Here is a 25,458-nt window from a genome sequence, read left to right as displayed (position 1 = left end):
TCTCAGAGGTACATATTTACCTGATATACCTTCAAATATATGGAAGCGTGAAGGATAAATTACCGTGTTAAGGCACGCCTCTTGGTTCCTTCTGTTCTGTTTCTTCCTCCTTTTGTCAAGTGCCAGAGGAATATCTATCTAACTGGTTTTTGATTCCTCTTGAATTCATAGGGGAGAGCAGCTGTTTTTAGTTGGCCTTTGAATTACCACTTTGCCTTAAAAAATGTGAATGAGAAACCTTGCATAGTTTCAGAAAAACAGGTAGGAACCTGTATAGTTTAAAACTGGTGTTGTATTTTGGGTCTGTTAAAGGCACTGTGCCACAATCAGCATGTGTAAAGAAACAGTAGAAAAAGTGAGTTTCTGCAAAACTGATGGATTTCCTGTGGGTATTTTCAGCTATCCTCTATCCACTAAAAGACTAGGACAGAAATTACACCTGAAATAGGGGAGGGTTAGATAGGGTTCAGAGGTGAATTTTGTTAAGCAGTTGAACATCTGATTGTGGACTATGTGTATAGGTTAGTAGGAATAAAATTATATTAAATGGAATTTTTCATGATAGAAGAAGAGTTTAACATTATCAGATTATGGTAAAACGACAATAATGGTTGTAATATGCTTGGAAACTGTAAGAGCAAGAGTTGTATTCTGTCAGTAAGAATGCAGAGCAGCACTGGGAAATACCTCCTATGAACAGAGTGGTTTCATGTGCCTCCTCTAAGGTAAACAATATAAAATAAGATGTATTACAGTGGATTGGATTGGTCGTATCTATATATCTGATGTAGCAAAAGAGTAAAGGACAAGGACAAAGTCTTGATCTCTGAATAATGGAGAGACTGGTGCTGGGTGATTACCTCATTGTCAGTAATTTATGGGTGAGCTAAACTGCAATTGTTAGATGCATCTGTATCTTGGCATGAAGAATCTACCACATTACTCTGTAAATTACTACATTGGTTAATTGTATCTTTTTTGTCTTGAGATATTTGGTTTGAAAATCTTTGGTTTTTTTCCTAAAGTGAATTTGCCATTAGATCTCAATAGCATATTCTTTAATGCAGTAGAAGTTTTTCCTCTTGTGCAAGTGTGTGTGAACTATGAACAAGCCCCCTTTTCATCTTCTCTTAGGTGAATTAGACAAGCTGATCTCCCTGCAGGGTGTCTAAGCTCAAGGGCATTTAGGAATTGGTACTGGAAACTCCCCAAAAGTGGTGTGCAGTGGGGGGGCTGTGCCTGTACTCTCATGCAAAAGTTAGTGTAAGGTTAAATCAGACCTGCCTCAACCTCAGTCAATTCCAGTCAGTGCCAGGAAGCAACAGCTGTACGTGCTCTGTCTCTCACTCTCTCACCTGCTGCTTTTACCTTGGTACCGTTTCCCTTTTTAAGCCTTCTTTCATCTTCAGTGTGTCATTGTTGTCAGTAACAGATTGTAGAAATATAAATACTGGATTATTCCAGTATCCATCTAGTCTGGTCTCAGGGGAACACCTTATTCCTCTGTTGTTACAGCTTTAGAGTATTTGTTTTGGGCTTTAGCCAGTGATGCTGCTGCAACGTACTTTTGAAGAGGGGCTGAAATTCATTCCTGGTGCTGGAGGCCCAAAGGTTTGGCAGCCAGAGTTACACAAGAATGCAGCAGGGAGAGGAGTGGCAAGTAGAAAGGAAGAACATTGTGTGGGGAGGTGCTCTTTTATTTTTAAACTCACATAGCTCTGCACATGTGACAGATGGTTGTCACCAGAAGCGAGTTTTGGGAAAGGAATGCTAAAATATTCTGAAGTTTCAAGGAAGGGTTGATAATTACCCAGTGCCTGTCAACTTTAAAATAGTTGTCAATACCCAAGTGTATGATAAAGTTCATATTAGAATAAAGGAAGAAAAGCAGGAAACATTCTCTGTCTTCTGGCAGAAATATTAATGAAATATGAGCGATTGTCTGACAAATGTGCACTGCTATCTTGTTTGGCAGCTGCAGTTATTACAGTAACAAAGGGATCAGCTCTGAATAGGAGGAATTGCTTTTTATTGTTCCCTTGACTAACTTGGGAAGCTTCTTCGTCAAGTAATTGATGATACCATCACCAGCGCAGCTGGGACAATGTCCCAGTAAGCGAAAGCCAACAATATATAGCAGCAAAAGAGTAACTTACTGTAACTAGGTAGCATTTTCTGCTTTAAAGGAAGAAATCAAAAATTATTCTGAGGGTATCCTTTACCTCTGTTAAGACTTCTGCTATCTGTGTAAATGGTTTCTCCTTTCATGCTATGCACAAGAGCACGTGTAGTGTAAGGAAAAAGACTTTCAGAGAGGAAGAAAGAGAAATCTTTCAGTTTTACTGTGGCAGCAGCAGTAGCAATTCCTGCACGTGGTTCTGGTAACAGTACCAGATGGACCATTTTATAAGATGATTGTGGTGCATGATCATCATTTCCTGCAGCCTGTTTTGAAAAGTTCTCTTGTATTGGTGGTAGTAGTTACATTTGTACTTGTCCATTGGGAATGGGCTTGTAACCACTGGTTCACATCACCATTCCAATCCATGCAGCTGTTAGATGGTAGCTAATGATGTTGTTAATGATCTGGTCCTTGTACTGACAAATATCTTTTAAATGAATCTATTGCAGATCCATTTATTCACTAGTGGCTCCCATATGGACCAGACCCTTGGACATTTTTCTGTCACAGAAACAGATCTCGTTAGACAACCAGAGAACTACAAGCAGGTAATGCTTCTCCTGTAATTCTTGGATGCTTAGTATGCTTTACACAAACCTTGTTCAGCAGAAGACCGCACTCCTTGTGTTTAACTTGGTTTCCAACAGAAATAAGGGCTTATATATTGAATTGTCAGTTTCCTCACTTACAGCTTGTATTCACCAAATAGTTTCTTCCAGTTTGATAGAACATAGACACAAAAGTATTAGGCTAAGTTTTGTAAAAACTGGTAGACGGAGTGGGGAGAGACCTGACTGAACGTGCCACCGAAGAAAAGGCTTGTAGAATGAAACATTCTAGGTCAGTTGGCTGACTGCTGTTGTATACTGCCAGTAACCACATCTGGGCCTGCCTGTGACCTTGCCTGAGTGGGTTGTCAGTGAGAACATGGAGCGATCTGATTTATGTCTCCAGGAGAGCCAAAGCACATCTGATGCTAGCATTCATTAGTTCCAGAAATTATACAAGTTGACTGCGTTTTTGGTTAGTAGTAAGGGGCTTTATTTTGAGTAATATTTTAGAAGCACAGAATGGTTGAGTTTGGAAGGGGCCTATGGAGGTCACCTGGTCCAACCCTCTTGCTCAAACAGTCACCTAGAGCAAGGCTGCCCATGACCATGTCCAGATGGCTTTTGAATATCTCCAAGGATGGAGACTCCACAGTTTCTCTGGGCGACCTGCTCCATGCTCAGTCAGCCTCACAGAAAAAAAGTGTTTCCTCATGTGTTCAGACAGAACCTCTTACAACAACATCATTTTTCCTAGTGTACTGTTTTACCCTTAAGTATATATCTCTGCTGTTCTGAAATACTCAACTATCATAGATGTTTCAGTTTATTATTTGAAGTAGTACAATTCACTTGTTTTAATACCATATAATACATTTGTTTTACAAATCAGTTTGTAAAAGTTCATTCTATGTGAAACTGAAACAAGATTGAAATTTTAAGCTCAGCCCTAACAAAATCAGTATTTGGCAAATTTCTGCAGTCTGTCCAAACCTGTTTAGTCAAAGAAGATATTCCTTCTGCTGCTACCTTAAGAACAGAAGTGGGCATTGTAAATACCGTGCACAAAGAAATTCAGAAAAGTAAATTTGAAGATGGAAGATAGTCTTATGTTCAAACCCCGTAAAGTGCACGTTAATCTTTCATTACTGAGCATTCCTTGGATGAATGGTTCGCATCCAGCCTCTTGATAAGGTTCAGCTGTTTAGAACATTTTCCTGGAAAATTGTTGTTTTTCTAGATCAAATGGCTAAGTCAGCTTGAGATTTCTTTTTCATTCCTGCTTCAGAGTCCCCCTCCTACGGTTTGCTCAGCAGCTCAGAACACACAGCAGCACAGTCCTCAGAAGCCTATACTTCATAGTCTTCCAGAGCTTAGCAAATGTTCAGAAAGATCTGGTGGGCTGGTACTAGAAACTTCCAGGCTATGTAGAAGGACTTTGCAACTACCTTTTTGCAAAGCCTTACCCTGAATATGTCGCTGGCCTGTTACAGTACAGCATAACAATACTCTAATAAAGCCTATTTGGTTTTGACTGCACTGATAATGAATCATTTCAGTTTTCTTTCTTGCGTGCTGCTTCCTTTCCTGGATGTCTGCTTCAGGTGTGCTGTTCAGTGGAGGCTCAGGATAAAATGGAAAGAATCTTTTCGTATTTTAAATATTGTGTTTAGGTAAAGGGCTATAGTCAAGAACGTTTAGTGGGCAGCTATGTTGCTTAGTTAAAATCTGTGGAGTCTTCATTCCACCTTTCCCAGGCTTAAACAGCAAATATATGAAACAAGGGACACCCCTTCAAAACAAGGGTGATCACTGAGAGTGACAGAGGCAGGGTGGCAGAAGATGTTTTCTTCAAATAAACTATGAGTGGCCACAGTCTCCATCTCCAGCTCCTAGGCTCTAACAGGTACAATCCCAAACAGGTTCCAGTGCCAGTGCATGTGTGTTGGAAATTCTTTTCTTATGTCACTTACTGCTTGAACTGGTCCAAAATTGGAATTGTTTGACAACATAATCAGCTGTGAAATTCTTAATCTCTTGAAGCTCTCAAACCTTTTCAAGAAACAGGGTTCCTCTAAGCTGCTCTCCTGTGCCCAATTCTAAAATAAACAGGAAAAATTGCAGGAAATTATCACAACACTTCAGTATACATATTTTCGAAAGACTTAAAATTCTCATTGTCATCATTTGAGCAGTCTTTGTAGTTTTTGTCTCCCCTTACCCTTATTTCCCAAAAGCAGCTTCCAGAAGTTGTATGCTCAGTATGTATAAAGAGCCCGATATAACAAGGTGGTGTGGACTTGAAAATGCAAGGCTGTTTCAAGCATCAGTTTTCCAGATGGATATAATACTCGATATGCAAAGTGATGCTTCTTTGGAAAATGTAATAAAAAGCCTCTAATTTTCAATTATCTTGATAAGAGTAAGTAAATTATGCATATTTGAATAGCTTGGTTTTCAAATATTGGTGCAGATGGCAGCACTCTGCCAAATGTTTTTTTCCAAAAACTGTGAAATAATTTTTTCTCTTTAAGTAATGTGACATTTCTGTTAATGTTACCTCAAATAACAACCTGCTGCATGGATCAATAAAAAGAGCAAGCATGTCAATATGTCTTACTGTAATGCACCCCTGTTGGTGGATGGTGTTATGAATTCCTTCACATGTTAGGCATCCTTCAAAGGATAGAAATGCAAAGTGGATTGACGTGTCAAAAATTAGCTATCACAGAAAGGACATTGGGCTGTTTTTATTGAAGCCTAGAGTTCATTTTCGTCAAAAATATCCCACGAGATAAGTTGCTCTGACCTGTAATAAAACAAGAGATGTTTAGTCTGACAGGAGAGGTGTGATAGGATACAGATAGCTGGGAAGTTGAACTTCAGTTTATGAAATGGAAAAGTCATGCTACTGCTTTTCTATAAAAGTTGCACATTAACTTGTTTAAAATGTTCTTCCCTTAGATTTCTGACTATAAAACTTTTAGTGCTTTTATGTACAGGGATTTTACTGGACATTATTATTCTTTTATCATCATAAATGTCTTTGTCAGATTCATAGAGCTGGAAGCTTTCCAAGCGTAATAGTTTTAATTACGTTTTTCTCTGGTGAGGCATGATCAAAATTCCAACTTTTCCTGCGGTTTGGCTTGGCTGTGGTTATATATATGTGTGTGGCTGTGAGTTGCAGGTCACTGCTGTGTTTAGCTCCTGAGCTGCCCAGGGGTGTTGGTGAATGGGAGGTGATGTTATTTCAGCGGGTGTTCAATTTCCAGTTGAAGTACGTGTGCGTGCTTATGTTAGCTCTTGACCTCTACATGTATGTCCTTTCTTTCCCAATATGCTGTCGTGTCTTTTTGAGCACTCCCTAGCTTGCAGAGTGTTGCATGAGAAATATGCTGGTAGTCATTTTCTCAGCAGCGCCTCAGTCAGTGGTGATGGTTATGGAACCATTTGCCTGCGAGGCCATGCTAGAGCATGCAAATCGGGGACAATTACAACACGGCAGCATGCCACAGCCTGTACATTGCTAGGGACCTTGGATGTTCATTGTATCTTTTCTTGAAAACCTCTTGTGTGTATCACTTAGGGTGTGCTAGAACATAGTCTAGAGCATCTTGAATGTCTTGTGTTTTGGTACATTTTCCAAGCTGTATTGGTACTGCTCGTTTTTAAATGGTTCCCCATGTCAACTCGTATGGGGCTGGGCAGCTGCTGTTATTTGCCAGCCTGAAATATCTCAGGACAGAAATGGAGTTCTGGTCACTGGCACTGTGGCTAAAGTAATTTGGAAGTGTACTGGGGAGAACATGCAGAAGATGTGGCTTGGGGTAAGCAACATCTGCCCCAAACTTTCCAGGTTAGTATGGTCTATCTCTGAGGATGCAGTCACATTCCTCTTGCAACTGTGAGGACACTGGTTGTGATGTATGACTATTTGGGTAGGTTTCATCATTGTAAGCATAATATAATCCCATTCTTGTCTATGAAGCCCATTTACCTTAATTCTACATTGCAGTGTCACCAGTTCTGATGTTTTACCTTGAGCTTGAAAAAATGTATGTTGCACTTAAGAGTCATTAAATTAACTTTCTCATCAAATTGTTACCATATGGAGATCAATGAACTTTGAAGCAAAGAAGCCTAGTCCTTTTGGTTTCTTCTGTCTCTTGATATACTGCTTTATAAGTGGAATTCAATCTTGCAGGTTTTGTCATTAGCAGAGATTAAAAGTTGTAGTCAGAACTCAGGTCATTGGTACAATGCTGGTAGTGCTGGAGTGATCATTGAAATTGCAATGCGTAAAGATGACACCTTTAAATGCCAGTAGATCAATTTACTGAGTGTGACAGCAAATAAATAATGCAGCTGTCTGCCAGATGGACATGCAAAGAAATTCATAGAACTTGGATGTGAATAGTTAATAATTTTTTTTAGAATTTTATGAAAAATATTTATACTTGTTGATCACTAACACATTTTAAAGGGAATTTATTTAGCTTAAGGAGCTAAGGTCCTTGGTAGCAAGTAAATAGGAGAAAACAAATAGTCTGTCTGACTTTGCATGCATAATGTATAGTCAATTCCATGCCCGTAAAAAATTCAGGTGAGCTTTAGCTCTCCAAGCAGCAGGGACTGGGTGGGATGGGATAGGATGATATGGGCATAGCATTGGTCTGCTTTCTGGACTGTTCATGTATTGGGGATGGAAGCCAATGTACAGTAAGTGTATTGCTTCCTTCAGTCAGATGGGACTCCATAATTTCTTATTGGGACATTCAAGGGGTAAACGATCTGGTTGTAAGGTAAGTTGATTGTGGACCCTAAATCTTGTAGCAGTTTCCATTTAAAACATCTGTCCCAGCTGGCTGTTACAGATGGGTGACAACAGGTTAATTCTCTGTGAGTAATAGCCCATGGTTTGAATTCATACAAAGCACTGAAGAGCTTCGGTTCTTTTCAGAACAAGTACGTTCAGATTGGGAGCATTAGGAACTGATAGGCTTTGAATTTTCAAAAATGTTGAACGTGCATTTACTAGTTACTTTGCATGAAATTTGAGTCTTCAGTTTGCGTCATGTCCATACGCATGTGGGCTTTTGCGCTACTTGCACAAAGTCCTCCTGATCTGCTGAAGTATTTTATCTGCATAGGCATGTTAAATGGTAAGATCAACCGGTATATTCAGTACACAAATACTGTATGAGAGTTTTTGGTCCATTCTGTGTGAGTGACAGCACCACCTCCTGGAATGTATGTGAAGGCAGAGCAGCAAAAGTGAAGTCTGTTATCTAATACAAGTTACTCAGCTGGTTACTGAATAATTACTATGGTACAGCATTATCTCCAGAAATGGATCCTAAGTTACTGACCGTCTTGGATGAAAATGGAATAACTATGGCAGGATAATTCCAGCTGCTGTGTGCCAGGCTATATTTGGTGTCCTTGTGCTGGCTGTCTGAGACTTCGTGGAATGTTCCTGGTGGTGACAGATGCTGCAGGCAGGTGCTAAATGAAAATAAACAGTTAAAACCCTGCTGCTAAGCTTGACATTGTGTCACATTACTGATTTGACACAGACCTGTGCTAGTATGTAGTATTTCTGTAATCAACCCTGTTGTGGTCTTGTATGGTAGGGGTGAAGGATATGTAACCTTATTTGAATTTCAGAGAGCCTGCTAGGGGACCATCTGATATTTTATGATGTCCTTCCATCTGTTGTACAAGAAGCAGTTGAACCAACATGTTTCTCTGTGTAGATACCAATGGAAAAAAAATCACATTCGTGCTATAGTCCGTGATGCTGCTGTGTAGGTTAATTCAGGAAGCGAAGGCTTGTACTGCATGCAAATTCCAGAAAAAAGATTTGTTCTTTTCTGAAAAAATGACCTTGAGCTTCAAGGACAAGCTGCCTTCATTGGTATAAATTGTCATAGATTCATTATCTTCTGTGATGCTCTGGCAACTAATTCTGTTTGATCTGGCCCTCAGCTTTTTATATGTTCATTGCTTCACTCCCTTGGTAAAAGCCATAGTTGTCATTTCTATCATGGAATAGGATCAGTATTTCGTCTTGTCACTACCATTCTAATTAAGGACAGCTTTGTCTATTTGTCATCATGTTTCAGTTTCTTGAAAGGAAAAAAATACTTGAAATTTCTCAAGTGGACCCTGCATAAAAAATAATACATCATAAAGTTCAAGAGTAATTGCATCAGGGCTTGTGAGTATTTGTGAAAATGTGGGGGTTTTGGTTTTGGGTTTTTTTTTCTGTGCATGTTCTGTCTGAAATCCCTCCTTGGCCAGTCTTGACTCCACAGAAATCTTCATGGAGATTGATTTTACTAGATGTTATGCGAGGCTCTGTGTGAGCCTTCCATAGAAAGATTGTAGCATGAACCAGTTTTCAAGGTGGGGAGAGACCATGTTGCTGCGAATGAGATCGGAAGGGTGGAGAACAGTCTTCCCCAAATGAATACAAAGGTCTCTGACACAGTTCTTGGAGCAATAGGGCAGAAGAGACAGCCAAGCCCCAAAGGATCTAAACACAATGAGATTTTAGACTTGCTCTACACACTGCCAGAATAAACTTAGTTTGAATCAGTAGTGACTTCTGACCATTTACTAAATCTGCTTCCAGGGCTTCAGATGACCAGAATCTTTGGATTCTGGCACTGTTGAATTTTCAGAACAGCAAGTAAGCTGATAGATTCTGTAGCAGAACAATTTTTTTCTTTTCCTTTTACAGAACTTTTTAAAGGTACAGGTTTTTCTAACACAATGCATCAAAATTTTTACTGTTTCTAAGCAAGTTTGTTTTTCACTGATGATTGCTGCTGCGTGCATCTTAAATAAGTTATTTAATGATGAAATGAGAAGAAGTTCTAGAACTGCTGACCTTTAATAAATTTCAGGATTCAGCAATGAATTGTATGTTAGACCCATGGACACACATGTTTTGAAAAGGTCAATTATGACAAGTTTTTTGAATTTGCATAATTATGCTCACCACAGCACTTTGAATAAAAATAGTAAATGCTTTGCCCTTTTGAAGTATTCAGGTTTTCCTCTCTTCCTGTCTTTAACTTGCTTTTACTAAACCATTCTAACATTATTCATTGAAGAACACGGGGAACATGGACTGAGTCTGTTAGGAGCTGCAGGCTGGACAGGCAGAGGAAAGGGATAGGACGAAGAAGAAGAAAGGCCTCTTTTCTCTGGCTCTTGTTCAGTGAAGTCAGGAGCTGGAAGCGACCCCTGGACAAGAGGCCTGCATGAAGGCATTGGGAGGCAGGGTGGCTCTGATGTGAAAGAATTCCGATCGTCTGGGTGAAAAGAGACTGAGTGAGGTGCTGAAGAGAAGCTGCAGCAGGAGGGGCTGAATATGGACAGTAAGGTCAAGACTGGAGAGGAGAGTTAGGACAGGGAGCTGTGAACGAGGAAGATGAGTCTGTCTAAAGACATGAATCACTGTCTTGCTTCTTGTGGGATTCTGAGAAATTTCCTACTTGCAGGAAAATGTCATCTCCCTCCAGTGACGGTCCAAGTGGACAACGTACTACTGCTGCTAGTTAGTCTATTGACCCAAGAATCTGAAGCATATCTAGTATTTCTAGAGGTTATGATCCTGCAGATATGCAATGGATATCTCTGATGCTGCAGGAGGAATTTTCAAAAGTGTCTTTCTAAAAACACCAAAGAGATTAATAGTCTAAATTGGAGTACAATGTTGCAGTGTAATGTATGTTTATTATGAGATTTTATCCCAGAACTATCGTATCATTCAGAGAGCAGAGTGCCTTGTTTCTGAGTCGGAGCTGTGGTGAAGAAAGTGGTTCATGAAGGTGAAGAAGTAATAGTAAGAGTGGGAGAATTGTTGGAAGAGGAAGGAAGCCTTAATAGCTGAGGCAGTAGAACTTTGTCCTGGAGAGCTGCAATACTTCTGTGCCCTTGGGTTCTCAAGTTCCCCACGGCAAGTTACTTAAACTAGACTTTCCATGGTGGGCTGCAGATGGGATGTTCACATTTTTTTTGTGCCCAATTTGATGCTCAGAGATCTGACTGCTGGATATGTTGAGTGTTCGTAGCTGCTACTGAACTTGGTGGGACCTCTGCTTGGAGCTCCTCAAGTATTTCAGCAGTGCAGGCAGCATCACCTAGTAATGTCAGATTTAACCCCAGATGGTGTAGTAGGTCCTTGCAGCACACTGCTCCACTGAAGTATTAGGCTGGATGCTAGAGTAGGTAGAGTGGTGTGCTTTAATGCAACCTGGGCCAGCTGCCTGGTTTCTTCCACTAGAGCTGATTTGCTGAGGCAGCGTGCCATGGCTATGTTGGCTCAGGAACTAACTCACTGAAAACTACCTAAAGCATCCCTGCAAGTTGTTGAGTTGCTCTGGGTAGATGTATCTACGAAGTGCTTTATAGTAATTTTTAAATTCACTGAAAATCAGGTCTCAGAAGTCTCAGTTAAGGCATCCAAAAGAAATGGAAGCATTTTACTTTCATCTCTTTGCTTTCATTTCCCATTTGTAAAACAACTATAATACTATCATCTCATCTCACATGGGTCATTAGGAAAGATAACTTGTTTATGTGGAAGATAAAAATTCTGTCTTCAGAATGGGATTTGAATGATGTATGGCAAATAAGTCCATGGCTTCCCTCTGAAGAATAGACAGAATAATATGCAATTTAAAAGGAAAAGGAATAGCTTGTGGAGTGAGCACCAGCCATTCCATGCCCTTGGTGAGACAGATTATGAAGGGAAATATTTTGGTCACGTAATTCTAGACCTTATACACATGGGATGGTCAAATTAGTGTTGTTTAGGCAGCTTGAATTCTGGCACTTTTTAACTTTGAATGCTTCCGTTTCCAACCTTAGCAGTTGTCTTGCTGGATTGTGCATTAAAAGTGTAAAACATACTTACTGCCATGTGCTCTGAACAACACTGTCAGTCAAAGCCAATGCTTTTTTTTTCCACTGTTAAATTACTTAATGTTTTGTGTTGTTGTTGCAGCCACAGTTACTTTAGACGTTTTACATGCGTGGTAGTCAGATTGGTGGGAACTAACATGGGAGCTGACATTAATATTGCAGAGGAGAGCAGATCTGATAACATATTGAATTATATATGGGGCTCCAGCACCTAAATGCAGGAGGCCTGGAGGCTCACACAAGAAAGCTCGAGGGAGCTGAATGATCCAGAGTACTCGATTTTTGATAGCAGTTGTTCAAATAAGAAAGAGTAGAGGCTGTAAGGATGGATTTAATATGAAGGTCATATGAAGGCTCAGATGAAATACAGCCTCTTTGCTGCTGTATGATGAGCAGGGTCTGGAGCGCATCAGTGATACTTGGCTGGTCTGAGCTGGCTTTCTGACCCTGTCCCAGAGTCCTGCCCAGTCCTAGACTACTGCTTTCCCTTTGGTGCCCTGACATTGGTAAGCTGAATGATGGAGCAAGAACTGGCTTTAAACCCCCATGGGTTGTGTTGGTTGAAAGATTTATTTTTTCTCTGCAGATCACTCTAGTTTGGTCTTTTTGCGGTATAACATCCGGAGCAGAGTGCCTGCCACGGTGCTGTGCACAATGAAATCTGCTACACTGGGATAGGTAGAGTTTCAGAGCCTGCAGGGAGGATGAGCTGTACCAGGAAACGCACATTTTCCTTGTGTGTGAGGATGTTCAGCACAATACATTAAAGTGTTTTGGTCCTCTTAGCGGGACTGCCTAGATCACCTTCAAAATCCAGAATACTTACTACTTGTTGTTGTTTTTCTGGGAGAAGGCTCTGTTAGTTTGAAGCTTGGTACATTGAAGGTTATTGAAATTGGAAAAAGCTGTTGTATTTTGTTTCTTCTGGCTGTGTACATGGGAACCCCTCCTTACAAGTACTGGAGCAGCAGTGGATACTGTTTTACAAATGGGGTGATTTGGTTGCTGTTATGTATTTCCTGTAGAGTAGGAGAGTGGCTACTGAGAAAACAATTTAAAAATGAAATCAAAAAACTCTCGGTGATTCAGGTATCATTTGTCCTTCTTACATTTCATCACAAGGAAAGAATAAGCACTAAGAAAGCAAAGAAACTGTCAGTGACAGCATGTGCTGCCTACCCCGTGCTGCGTGGCAGGAACAAAGAATTTTATTCCTGCCTTTTTTTTTTTTTAGTGATTCACTCTACAGAAGGAGGGGGTAGGCTGCCATATCATTTTCCTTCCGAAATACCGTAGGCAATTGATTTTCAGTTCTTTTGCTGACATTTATCACATAAAACATGGTTTGCTATAGTAGTTATTAAAACCTGTTGGAAACAGTGGATCAGGTACTCATTTGCAAAAATGAGGCAGAGCAGATGCAACCCTTGTCATCTGTGTAAAATCGGGAAGAATTACAGAGGTCAAATGGCTTCAAAGCTGCTTTTAGACAGTGTCTACTTGTAGCTGAGTTCCTGATCCTTCTTAAGAAAGTGAAAGGCTGTGGCCAGCTGTGCACTGTACAAGCATGAGCAATCAAATTGTGCAAGATAATGTATATTGGTATTTCTAAGGCAGATTCAAGTCAATTTTAGAAGGGATGACTTTGAAGAAAAGTTAAATATAAATGACTTGCCTTTGGATGCTTTGTGTGGTCTTCTGTTGGGGCAGACAGCAGACCAGTTGTCTTGGGTGAGGTATTCCTCTCCTAACTTCCCTGGTTGTCCCTGTTGTGCTGCTGCTGGAGGTTTTACCCCCCTTCCGGAAGCAGTGGGGCTTGGCTTCCAGATCCTGTCTGGAAGATGGACAAGGAATATCCAGAGCCAGGAAGCAGCTGGAGGTCAGGCTGGAAGTTTGGGGTTGATGACAGGAGAAGGGATGAATGGGTACCTGTGGGAGAGTTAATTTAGGGAGGTTGGAGAGGCTAGAAACGTATGGAGTGACTCTTCCTCATGCTGTAGACAGAAAGAAAGAAGCCTCTGCAGGAGCTAAACTGCTTTAAATCTCAAAGAATGAATATGATCAAAACAATCTCCTCTGTTTCTCCTTCCCTGCAACTGTCTGCGGTGTCAGATGGTTTTCTGCTCGTCTGATGCCTGCTGTTACTGGCTGGTTCAGTTCCGCCTGCTCTGGGACAGGCGCTTTTCACCTCCACCATCCCCTCAGATCCTGCTGGCGGTTCCCTTTCAAAGCAGTGTGGAGTATCCCATCCCAGAAAGAGGCAGACACATGTAATTAAAGAGCTTTGAGAAAGGCAGATAGGGACAGAAAATGTGCCTGTGTTTATGTATCGCTGCAGGAAAATCCTTATATCCTTATAACTGTGTTGGTTAGAGATGGGCTGGATAAGTGAGTGGTAGCGTGAGTGGAAAATTGTTTGGGCCACTGAACTCAAGTTGGTGTCTGGTTGTTAGTGGCACGCCTCTGGGATCAACTTTTGGGCCAGTACTGTTTAACATCTTATTCATGGCTTGAATGATGGGATGGAGCACACTACCAGCAAGTGTGTGGATAACACCAAATTGGGCACAGGAGCGAATACACTGGAGAGCAGCGCTGCTGTTCAGGGGGACTGAGACGGGCTGGAGAAACGAGCTGAGAAAAGCCTCAGGAAGCTCAGTAAAGGCTAGTGCAAAGGCCTGCATCTGGGATGGAATAACCCCTCGCAATGTAACAGGCTGGGAACTAACTGCTTAATAAGCAGCTTTGCAAAAAAACCAAACCAAAAAAACAAACCCAATACCTGGGGATCCATGTGGACAACAAGTTGCCCAGGAGCCAGCAGTGTGCCCAGGCAGCAAAGGCTGAGCGTATCCCAGGCTGTGTTAGCAGGAACGCAGCTGGCAGGGCAAAGGGAGGGATCCTGTCCCTCTGCCCAGCGCTCATGAGACTGAGTGATGGGTGTCTGGTTTGGGATCCCCAGTACAAGGACAGTGGCATACAGGAGCAAGTCCAGGAAGGCCACTGAGGTGGTCAGGTCTGGAGCACAGACCAGGCTCTTCTCACAGGTGTGCTGGGACAGGAGAAGGGGCAACAGACGCAAGTTGGAACATGATAAATTCTGGCCAGATATAAGGGGAACAAATTGCCATGAGGGTGGTCAAACTCTGGAACTAGATCCTGGAGAAGGGGTGACATCTCGGTTGTTGATGTTCAGGACTTGCTGGACAGAGCCCTGAGCACCTTGCTTTCAGCAGGAGATTGGATTAGAGACCTCCAGAGGTCCCTTCCCACCTATGTTGTTCTGCTTGGCAGCTGACGGTGTTAGCATGAGACCAGCTTCTTCAGCTGACAAGCCTTAGCTTGTCACCCAGCCATGAATCATTTAGTTGTTGAACTCTGTACCTGATTTCACTTTCCCAGTGCCCCTTCTTGAGAAGGATGCTTTATTTTTTTTATTACTCCAGACAGTTTTAGTGCTAAAATATTTCTTTAGATATTTTTTAAGCAAGGTGGCCTCTGGCTGCAATTAGTGTCCCATTGGAAGAACTGGCAGCATTATATAGCAACACTAAAGCAAATCATTCTACCTCATGGCATTATTACCTTGATCTGAAAGTTTCCTCAGGCTGCAATTTGTCACTAATATTGCCTTCAGCTAAACTTATCCATACAAAAAAAAAAAGGAGTTAATAGAGCTGCAGTTCTGGAGTTGCCATCACCGTTTTTTTGGGATGACTTATTACTTAGTACATTTTATTGACCAAGCATGTAGAGTTCTTGGTCCTTGAAAAACGATGTAGTGGTTCATCACGGACTCCATAAATTGTTGGACTATGTAGCAGCAATACCTTAGTCTCCTACACCATAAGCAAGGAAGGTATCTCTGAAACACAGTAGATACGTACTGCACTGAAGTGGGAACTGCACTATGTGGCTTGACTGATATGAACACTTAGTTGTGATTGCCAGTGACAGAAAAACTGATAGGATGGTACTGAGTTTTGCTGCTGCTTTTGTGCTTTTGCTTGTTTTATGCCGCACTTAACATAGTTTGAATGCTGTGACAATGACAATGACAGTGACATACTATAATATAATTCCACCTGGGACAATGCAGCTGGAATTAATAAGCTGGAGAGACAAGGCTGAGGTGCTTTGTCATTGGTTGGCATTGGATAATTTATTTTTGGTGGAAGTGCTAACAAACCCAGTGGTGGCAGCAAGCTCCTCCAGCTCAGGTGATGCTTTGGGCCTGCACAGAGAGGCCAGGCAGGCTCTGTGGTCCCATACAGTGCTATGGAGAAGGTTGTGCCAGCATCATACCTTGTGACTGTAAGCTGAATGATGAAATTCCCATTTATCAGCTGGGTCAGCTGAGGCTGATGTGCAGGGGCATATGTGGCGAGAAGTGTGTCTTGTCTTCATATTCATATCAAAGTACCCTGGTCGTGCTGCTCTTAACCTTCCTTGGTAGGAGACTTCAGAGTGAGAGTTGCTTACTTGCTGCCATTCTTTGGTGATGGAGTCTGAAAGGGTCTCATTGGTCCAGCCTACTGAATCTTAACTGGGGTATCGGGCCCTGAAGGAACAAATTAAATCTCAGGAAAAAAATGTTAAAGTGAGGAGCTTTAAAACTCATAACCCATCTCTTGAATTGTGCCTTGACGCTAACAGTAGCCGCTAGAGAGTGCAGAGCATTTTCGCTTGTGGAGTCTTTACTGTTATTGTTTTCATCCAAAAGAGAAATCAGTTATCAGCTTCTAACAGAAAAGGGACTTCAGGCTTGACACTCTTCTCCTGTGCCAAAATACAGCTATTGATGAAGGCTGATCCTGAAGTACCCCAGAACTATGGTGATGTTGTGATCCCCTGCTGGGACCTCTGTCTTGCATCCACCACTGCATCAAAAAGACACTTAACCCATCCAGAAAGTCAAGCAAAACAGGACCACTGTATTCTGCAGCCTCATGCTAGTTGAAGAAGCAAACTACAGTTAAATTCATATATTGCAATAGCTTTGGTCACAACTGAATTGTTCCTGGAAAGCTGAACTGAACTGAACTCTGTTTTTTAGAGGTGAGAATGCAGCTCGGATTGGGAGGGTACTGGTAGAGCTTTTTTTATAGCCTTGTACAATTAAACTTTGTGTGCAATTGGCCCATAATCCATAATGTTAACTTGGCTCTGCTGGCAGGTATTATTGGTTTTTTAAATAGCCAAGGAAATGGAGTTATATAGGAAATCAGCTGTTCTCATGCTTTGCAAGTGGTTTCGGATTTGTGGTTCTTTTTAAATATGTTTGTCGCTTAATTTAAAGCACTGTGTTAAGAGACTAGGAGGAGAAATAAATTGACATAAGGGAGACTGTAGCAGACTTTAAATTAGTAGTTTCTCTAGTCAATAATGCATATTTTAAAATGTGTGAAAATACCTGCATGCATGATAGGCTATGACGGCTTGTCAAAGAAGAGCTAGGCTGAGAGAAACTGTATTCATATCAAGTTGGCAAGCTTAGACTAATCCACATATTCAATAACTTTTAAATTCATTGTTTAACTAACATCTGTGCTAATTCTGTGTGCTGTTGGGTCTCCAATGGTGGAAGCCGTTCTTCTTTATGTTTCTTTTTCTGTCTTTGGGTGAGAGCTAAATTTTATTTAACAGTTATATTTGTTAGTGCTTAGAGGTTGGGTTTCTGTTGCTGTGGATGCTGTACAAGCCAGTCCTAGTCATGATGTACATCTGATGGTGCCCTGGGAGTGCAGGTGAAGCCGTGCAGCTCTGTCCCTGATGAGCTGTCCCTTGAAGCAGAACTGGGGAAGCCCTGGATGTCACTGCTCATCCAGTCCTAGGTTAAGGACCACCTGGTCCTTACAGGCCAGTAGGCAAAGAAGGTAGCAGGGAGCTGGCAGGCAGCTGTGGGAAGGTCTGCACCAGGAAGGCACTTCACTTGTGCCTCTGAGCCCCTGTTCTTGCAGGGAGCAGACAGGGAGGGAAAAGGCTTGGGAGCCTTGCATGGCCTTTGGGACTGGCAGCCTGTGGTGTACTCAGTTGAGACTAGATGAACCCATATGGAAAAGCCCCCCCAGGAGTTTAAGATGTCACTTGCGCACAACTTGCGCTACATAGCCCTTTTGAAGAGAAAATACTAAAGCTCAAGGGAAGGAAAAAAGCCAACCCCTTGGCTTAGTAGGTGTTTGCAATACAGGCTGATTTTTTTTTTTTTTTTTTTTTTTAGAAGAAAAAGCATTTCTTTGGCTTTGTATAAGAATAGTGTTTTTCTTTATTCACTGCCAAATGCAGGATAAGGATGTCAAGGAAGGACACAGTAGGTGGATATCATAGGCCGCTGGCAAGGATGGATGGGATAATAAAGGGGGAAGGGTAAAACCTAAAGGATTAGTTCCCCTGCTGAACTGAGTCGTAACACACACACACAAAGGAAGGGAAGTGCTCCTCCTATGACTAGCTCTTCTTCGTGGTGTAGTAACATCCAGTGTGGAAACATACAGAAACCAGGATATCGGGTACTGTTTGGAAGTGTACCAACAATTCTGATTTCAGATGAGTTAAAAAAGCAAATTAGAAATTGCTTGTTCCTGTTGATTTCTATGTGCATTTTTGTGGTCTGTTAAAAATATAGGAAAATGGGCAAGTATATGGGGGGAAAAAAAGAAAAAAACTGAGTATGGATAATGCTTTGTTCTGTGTACAGAAACAGTCTGAATAAAAGCAGATGAATAATGGTCTTTTTTTGACATCAGCTACATGGGGGTTCTGGTTGGCAGTACAATATGAACAGCTGTCAGGCAGTACTGTTATACAATTTGGTGGTTTCCTTTGAAATCCTCTGGCTGAGATTTCTCTAAAATAAATTGTGATTTTTGGTACCTACTGGATGTGCTTTAACTGAGCATATATTCAGCTAAAGGTACTTAGTACTGCCTGAAAATTTGGCTCTTCAGGTATGCCAAGTTAGGCACCCAAAATCAGTGGTACCTTTGGGGAAGAAAATGTGTACCTCTTCCATTCTCATATATCTTGATCTTGGCAGTTAAAGTATAAAACTCACACTTCAGTCTTCTTTTTCCTGATCTTTTTTCCCTATTTTAACCTGTGCCATTTCTACAGGGAAAAATGCAAAGTGGTCCATTCGTTGACCTATTCCTCTGCAAATGACTGTCATTGTTAGTACATCCCAGTTCATTGCCTATCAATGTGAAAGCTGTAGTACAATTTTTATGTGCCAAATGCCTCATTTTGTTTGCTTTAAATTCCATTTTCTTTCAGTTTCATTTTAAACAGCTGTTTTCTAAATCCCTCTACAAATAGCAATTATGTTTTATAATGATGATCTTTGTCACTTAAGTTTTTAACTAGTGGTTTGATTCCCTGCTCTCAGCAATGTAAAACTGAGATAGCTCAATTGAAGTTTGAGCTGTGGTGGTATAAAACTGGTGTTGGTGAGTGGGAAAAGTCGCATATCTTTTTAGGTGTTAGAGGTTTTGCATACATCCAAGCATCTGGAATTAAACTCCTCCACCCTAATCTGCTGTGTTTTGTATTTTGTGTATTTTATCTTCTGCAAAAGATCCAAATCCTGTTTTCCCTTACAGTCTGCACCACAAAAAAAGCGCCCCTCAAACCATTACAATTCCAAAAGAGATGATGCTCAGCAGATGCAGAAGTACCTGCTTCTGGAGCCACAGAGGGCCTTTCACCATCCCTGCTAGTGTTTTGGTCAAGGTCCCTATGGTGTCCATAGCTGGCAGTGGGAGAAGTTCTTATCTACTTTTGTCATCCAGGAGCTTTTCTGATCCACCTGCCTTGTAATAGTTAGGCTGCAGTGTTTCTCCTGCTCTCGCAACCCTCACTGATATTTCACAAGCAGAGAAATTACTTGAGTAGATCTTTATTTGCCTTGTGGCTAGAGGCTGCTTATTGGTCTGTTGGTTTTTGCTCTTCAGCTGCTTGTACTTCACACTGCTCCAGTGTGACTTTCTAGTTTTCAGGCCTATTTATTTTTGCTTCAGCCTTCAAGGAATGTATGGGAATGTCTTAAACCAGCTTTGCTTCTGAAGAAATCACAATGTGGAATTGAATCTTGGAGCACTAAGTGTGACCACCTACAGTGTTGGGTTTTTGTCCCAGCCTGAGATGTTTATGACATCAAGATTTTCTCTGTTTTTTGGTGAAGGGGTCTCAAAACTTAGCTCTGCTAAAGTGCAATTTGGGCAGTATGTGCTATTTCAAACCAAATGTCATCCACCTAACAGCCTGCCTGCCGAGAGGCTCTCATTTGCTTGTTTTTTTGGTAAGGGAGTTTTGTATTAGTAGCAGAGATGAAGCTGTTTTGTAATTTGTTTATTTCATCTGATGCTTGATTAGGTCTCTAAAGCCTTAATCCCGGCTATGGTTTACTTCTGGTAATGTAAATTGTGTAACTTATTTTCATGAGTGTTTACCCCTTTCTTTGCATTTTTGCAAGGAACTTCTCCACTTACCTTTTCTCCTGCATTTGTTAGATATTCAGAACTAGTATTCAGATTACCAAAATTCAAGTTGAATAAAGCCATTTCCTATTAAACAAATAAAAGTATGAAATAATCTCTTGATACTATCCCAGCCTAGGCTTTCATTCTAAAGCCAACCCTGTCCAACCCTGTCTCGAGCCTTGAGTCATACTTCAGAGATGCTGGCATTTGGAGTGAGGTTTGCAGTGATCTGGAGTCCAATGCAAGTTTTCTATCTACAGTCATACGTGAATAGGTGATGAATCAGCAGTATTTTGTCTCTGAGCCAAGAAACATAATTATTGCTGAAAGACTGTTTTTGTCTGTCTAACAATAGGATGATTTTCTGAATATTTAGGCAGAGCAATTTTTGATTAAAAATACTCTTGCCAGTGATACGGTAGTTGAATTATGATCTGTGGACATCAGAGATTAAATACTTGTTGCAGGGAGCTCTCTGGAACTCAGCCTATGAAAAGGATGCATTATGCTGCAAATTATTAAATATTGATTTCTGTAACAGTCTACAGGCATCAATGAATTTAGCAATAAGCTTGTAAATAATATGAAAAAGATTAATATCTCAACAGAAAAAGTAATTACAAATATGTTTGTTTAATGATTTTGGTGCGAGTTAGATTTGTAGATACCAAAGAGGACTCAACTTTGGCCTCTTGTTGAGTATCCAAAACCACCTAGAAAATGTTGTCACCTAGGTCTTTTGCAGCTGAAGTTCCCAAAGTTTCCTGAGGTCCGTGAGCTGCGTTGGATGCTGGATGTTTGGCTTTGGAGATCACAGCCACATGTCAAGAGGAAGTGAGGCATGTTCCTTACAGAGTTCGTATTCTTCTGCATCAATCTGAGGTTTCCTGCTCTGAGACAGCTCAGTTAAGCACAGTTTAGCCTCTATAGCAAAGCTGTTGCTTGCAAGTAGTTTGCACCAGTGATGGTTTCTTTACAAGGGTTTAGAGAAGTTGTTACTGCAAAGTGTTCGCTCTCGGCATTCATTATGGAATTAGTTCTCCACAGAGATTAGCAATTTGAATTTGTCATTACTTTTTCTCTTAGTGTAAGTATTTTAGAGCAGTAACCTCTTCCAGAAGAATGAAGGAAATGGATTTTGTTGTCTTAATTTTGTGTGGAGGGAAAGACAATTCTCATGCGTTATCCCCAAGCATCACTTAGATATCCACGTGAGGCACATTTTTGACTTGCTGCTTCACTTTGTTCCTGAGACAAAATTAATGCTTTTCTGCAGATGTTAGTCTTTAAATTTCATTAGGAGGCATGACAACATCTGGGTCCTTAGGTCACTGAAAATGAGCAGGCAGCTTTAGTTGCAGCTTGCAAATTTGTCTTACATTTTGAGAGGTTTATGTAGCAGCAGCAGTGGAACTGCTCATCGCATATAAAAGCATCTCTGTGTGAACTGTTGTTGGTACTAAACGAATAAGAAAAGGTACTGTGTTTGTGGAAAATGCAGAGGTACACTTTGGGCTTTGGTTTCCACAATTGCAAATACAGCTGAAATACCAGCTGTGGCGTGACTGTGATGAATGACCTAAGAAAATGTACGCCATTGACCTCAAAGTCACAAAATGCATAGTCTAGTTAACAGTAAACGCTCTTGAGAAGCTTGAGTAAAGGATGAGGTTGGGGGGAAGAAGCTGGCTGATATAGATAGCTGTTCGTTTGCTAAGTGCAGGTATGTCTGAGTGAAAGCCCTTCACCCCAGGGTCATGTGGAGACTGTCCTTGTGACCAAATTCATGGCATGCAGACATACAATCCGTTGTTCCGTCCCCGCCTTGAACGTTTATTTGTTTTTATGGTTTTTGCTAAGGTATCTCAAGGATACTTGTAGTACGTTAGTTTTTATTGTGTTCTGCTTTATTCTCTATGCTGCAATAACATCAGAGTCTTGCAAGACCCATATAAAGGATGGCAGAGGATACTGGCATCCAGGAACAGTGCCTTCAGTCCCTCGGGGCAGAAACTCAAATGTTGGCTATTGCAGGCTGCCTAATGCTTCATGGCACATTCCAGCTAGGTTGAAAACTGTCCTCCTAGGATGAGTGGTGTAGTCATCCCATTACTGATTTATGGCTGAAACAATCTAGCACATAGTTGCTGGCCTGATATTTCCGAGGGTAGTAATACCTTAGAGAAAGGTGAGGATGCCATAAGTATGTGAGTCAGATGAATGCTTTCAAATGAGCTGTTCAAGTTTTGTGTAACTAATGGAGCAGTTAAAAAAAAAAAAAAAAAAAAAGCCCCAAATGCAAAAGATCCTGAAAGACTTGAGATTAGGAGACTGCTCAGAAAGCTTTGATTGTTATTAAGGTCAGTTAACTCCAACAGATCATTTACAGGTTTGGTGGTGTTTCAGAACCATATCCTTTCAGTTGTGGTGTGAAAGCAAGTGGCATATGGTTTTTTTAACATTCAGGAGCTCCTCTAGTGAGACTAAAACTAAAGATGATGACTGTGTTTTCACTAAGATTTTTTTTTTTTTTTTTCCCCCAAGGCTTAAAATTAAAAGCTTCCCATTCCAACCTTCAGCCCTCTTTAGCTGTCACAAGACATGTTCATACCGCAATCACACGCAGCTCATGACCACATTACAAAGCTACTTTAAAATCAAGTAACTTAGATGTTGCCTGAATATTTAATCAACTTTTTGCCTGGGTTTTATTGCCAGCATCAGATCCTATAATGTAAGCCATTTGTGCTGTAGATATGCCTATGAAAAAAAGGAGAAAAGAAAAAAGGAGACAGAAACCCATTCTTCCATCTTTCATATGCCAGCTGAGCCTGAAACTAGCAGAGTCATTAAGCCTAATGCCAAGTGTCAGTTGTGCGAACAAATGTGTAATAACTGTATTTTGGATCCAGCAGTGTTTTAGAGCAAACTGCTCATAATTTCCAGCAGTTACTCTTGCAAAGTGCATTTCTTTCTTTGATTTCTTTATCTTCAAGTTATAACTGCAGAATAAAATTACAAAGTCAACTCATGCTTTGCAGTTACTTAAGTTATATTTTATGTAGTAAGTAACTAAAGCCAACAAAGCTAGCAGAAAATAGTAAGATAGTTGTCTATATAAGGTGGGTTTAACTGGTCATGATCTGGTCCTTGTCATTCTCTTCGAGACCATATACTGTTTGTGTGTCATCTTAAAAAGTTGCCTTTGGTGTAAAGATGGGTGTTAAACTTGTTCATTTCAAATATATGGCCAGTGCTGAAATTGTTAAAGCTGGTAAGCTCTGATTTATACCTAATTTGTTCATCTCTCATTCTTTCCAAGAACTTTTGTTTTACTGATATATAAATATTTAGTCTTGGGAGTGTCTCTTTCTCCATATATGTGTGTGCATACATGTGTGTTATGTATATATTTATGAAAAATTTATAATTTGTGTAGCTAGAACATAACCTCTCTCCTTCAGGTGCTCTCAGGTAAAGGGAGGGATTCCTCATGCAGCAGATCAGACAATTTATAAAACACATTTTTAGAGGGAGTTCTTCCATGCTATTTCAGAGCATCAGAGATCATCTCCATTTGATGAAAGGTTTTGGGGGAGGAGGTAGAGAGGACTGGAGTTACTGGAGTTCTGAGTTTTTTACAGGTGTGGGAGCAGCATGGGTAGGAGATACATTGGATTAGTGGAGGTACCTGTACATTGCAGTTGGGGTCATTGCTATTGAATATGAGGAGACCCAGTCAAAGACCAACTGTGTAAGTTTTAGTTGAGAGAAGGCTGTACATGGCCTGGAAGAGAAGGAGGTGTTTAGACCTTACAGCCTTGATAAATGTGAATGAATGGGTAGATGAAAAAAATACTCTTGGCGAAACTAGCTTATTTTGGTAGTCAAGAAGCATAGAAGATTTGAAGATGGTCATGCATCTAGGCCTTAATATATCAGAATTATGGCTCTTTGATCCTTCAAAACAATATGGAAACTCACATTTATGTATATAAAAGCTGATGTTATTTGTACATTTGGGGTGAGGAATAAATCAGTGATGCTGGGAAAAGTGTTTCACATCATGCTTCCGCAGCTGGTTTTACAGTGTTCTTGTAAAGTAACCCAGTGTTGTCCCATGTATCATTGACACTCTTTTTGTACTTCAGACCAAGCACACATTTCATTTAGTTCACTAGTGACCAAGGTTACCTGATTTTCTTTCCTTTGTCTCCTTTCCTGTAGCTATTACAGCTTCTGGAGTTTGAAACCATGCAACTAGAAGCCTTTCTGGAGTGGAAGCAACTGGAACTGGTTTACTGGCAGTGGATGGTAATGAATCAAACTGATTTTGAAGGGTGCAGCTTTCTTGACTCTAACATAGCTGACCACTTCCAAAGACCCCTTCCCACAAAAATAAATGCTGCAAACCAACTGTTCAACAGCACTTGAGAGAAAGAAAAAAGCCTATGGTAAAGTAAGGAATGTTTTCTTAGTTCTCCTTCGTCGCTCTGTTTTCTTCAGTAAGACTCACCTAGCTAAGCTGAGGAATTGCAGGGCAGAGTGGCAGAATTTCACATAGTTAACACAAATGAAAATGTCTGATCTTCATCTCTTTTAATGTTTTTTAAACATAGCAATCGTACATTTTCTTAAAATTAAATGGCTTTTCAGAAGAGGGCCTCTAAGCTTTATTGCAGACTTGAGAACAACTAAATTTGCAAGCAGCTGATACTGAAAACAACTTCATTTTTCCCAGCCAAATAGTGTGTTGAAATTGCTGATTTCCCCTTGAACTGTGTTGAATGATCATAAGAAAATCAATAAGCCTTTCTCTGTGCATCTTATGATTTCTCAAGTGAGTGTAAATGCTACCATCCATCTCGTTTCTCTCTACAACTTTTGCCCATTCACAGTTGCCGAAAAGAATTCTTTAGAGCACCACATTAGCCATGTGAATTTACAAAATTTTGAGAATCAGTGAGCTGACTGTTGATTGCCCATATGCCTTGTTCTACACTAAAAGCAAGGCAAAGGAGTGTAAAATTACCTCACCTGTCTTGGAAGAGTACTTCCAATGCAGAGCCATTCAAATTGCCGTTAGTTCTATAATGTTTTTTGCTTTACATGTCTACCATCTTACAGTTATTTGGAAAGCATCAACACTAGCATAAGCCTGGCTCCAAATAGGCAAAATACAACTGCAAGTGTTATGGCACTTCAGTGGAGCCACCAAAACGTTTGCCTCTGATGTGCTGAACAGTGTGGGTAGTATTGTTAGTGTAAGTGTGCTGCTGGGAGTCAAGTCCTAAATAAATACTTGCAAAAA

The 25,458-nt window shown here is 40.7% G+C and overlaps 1 protein-coding gene across 2 annotated transcripts in view; it reads left to right on the top strand.

The window, feature by feature from the left end:
• TEDC1 (tubulin epsilon and delta complex 1) overlaps positions 1 to 25,458 on the top strand; it is a 75,380-nt gene that overhangs the window by 25,253 nt on the left and 24,669 nt on the right. For both annotated transcript variants that reach the window (XM_030033901.1, XM_030033900.1), the window contains 2 exons: positions 2,632 to 2,730; positions 24,375 to 24,461. In XM_030033901.1, the coding sequence (XP_029889761.1) occupies positions 2,632 to 2,730; positions 24,375 to 24,461 (186 nt within the window). The remainder of the gene's footprint in view (positions 1 to 2,631; positions 2,731 to 24,374; positions 24,462 to 25,458) is intronic.

Source organism: Aquila chrysaetos, chromosome 12 (genome assembly GCF_900496995.4).
Source record: "Aquila chrysaetos chrysaetos chromosome 12, bAquChr1.4, whole genome shotgun sequence".
Classification (NCBI taxonomy): domain Eukaryota; kingdom Metazoa; phylum Chordata; class Aves; order Accipitriformes; family Accipitridae; genus Aquila; species Aquila chrysaetos.
Note: the sequence above shows the minus strand (reverse complement) of the source record. Positions and strands in the feature narration are given on the sequence as shown.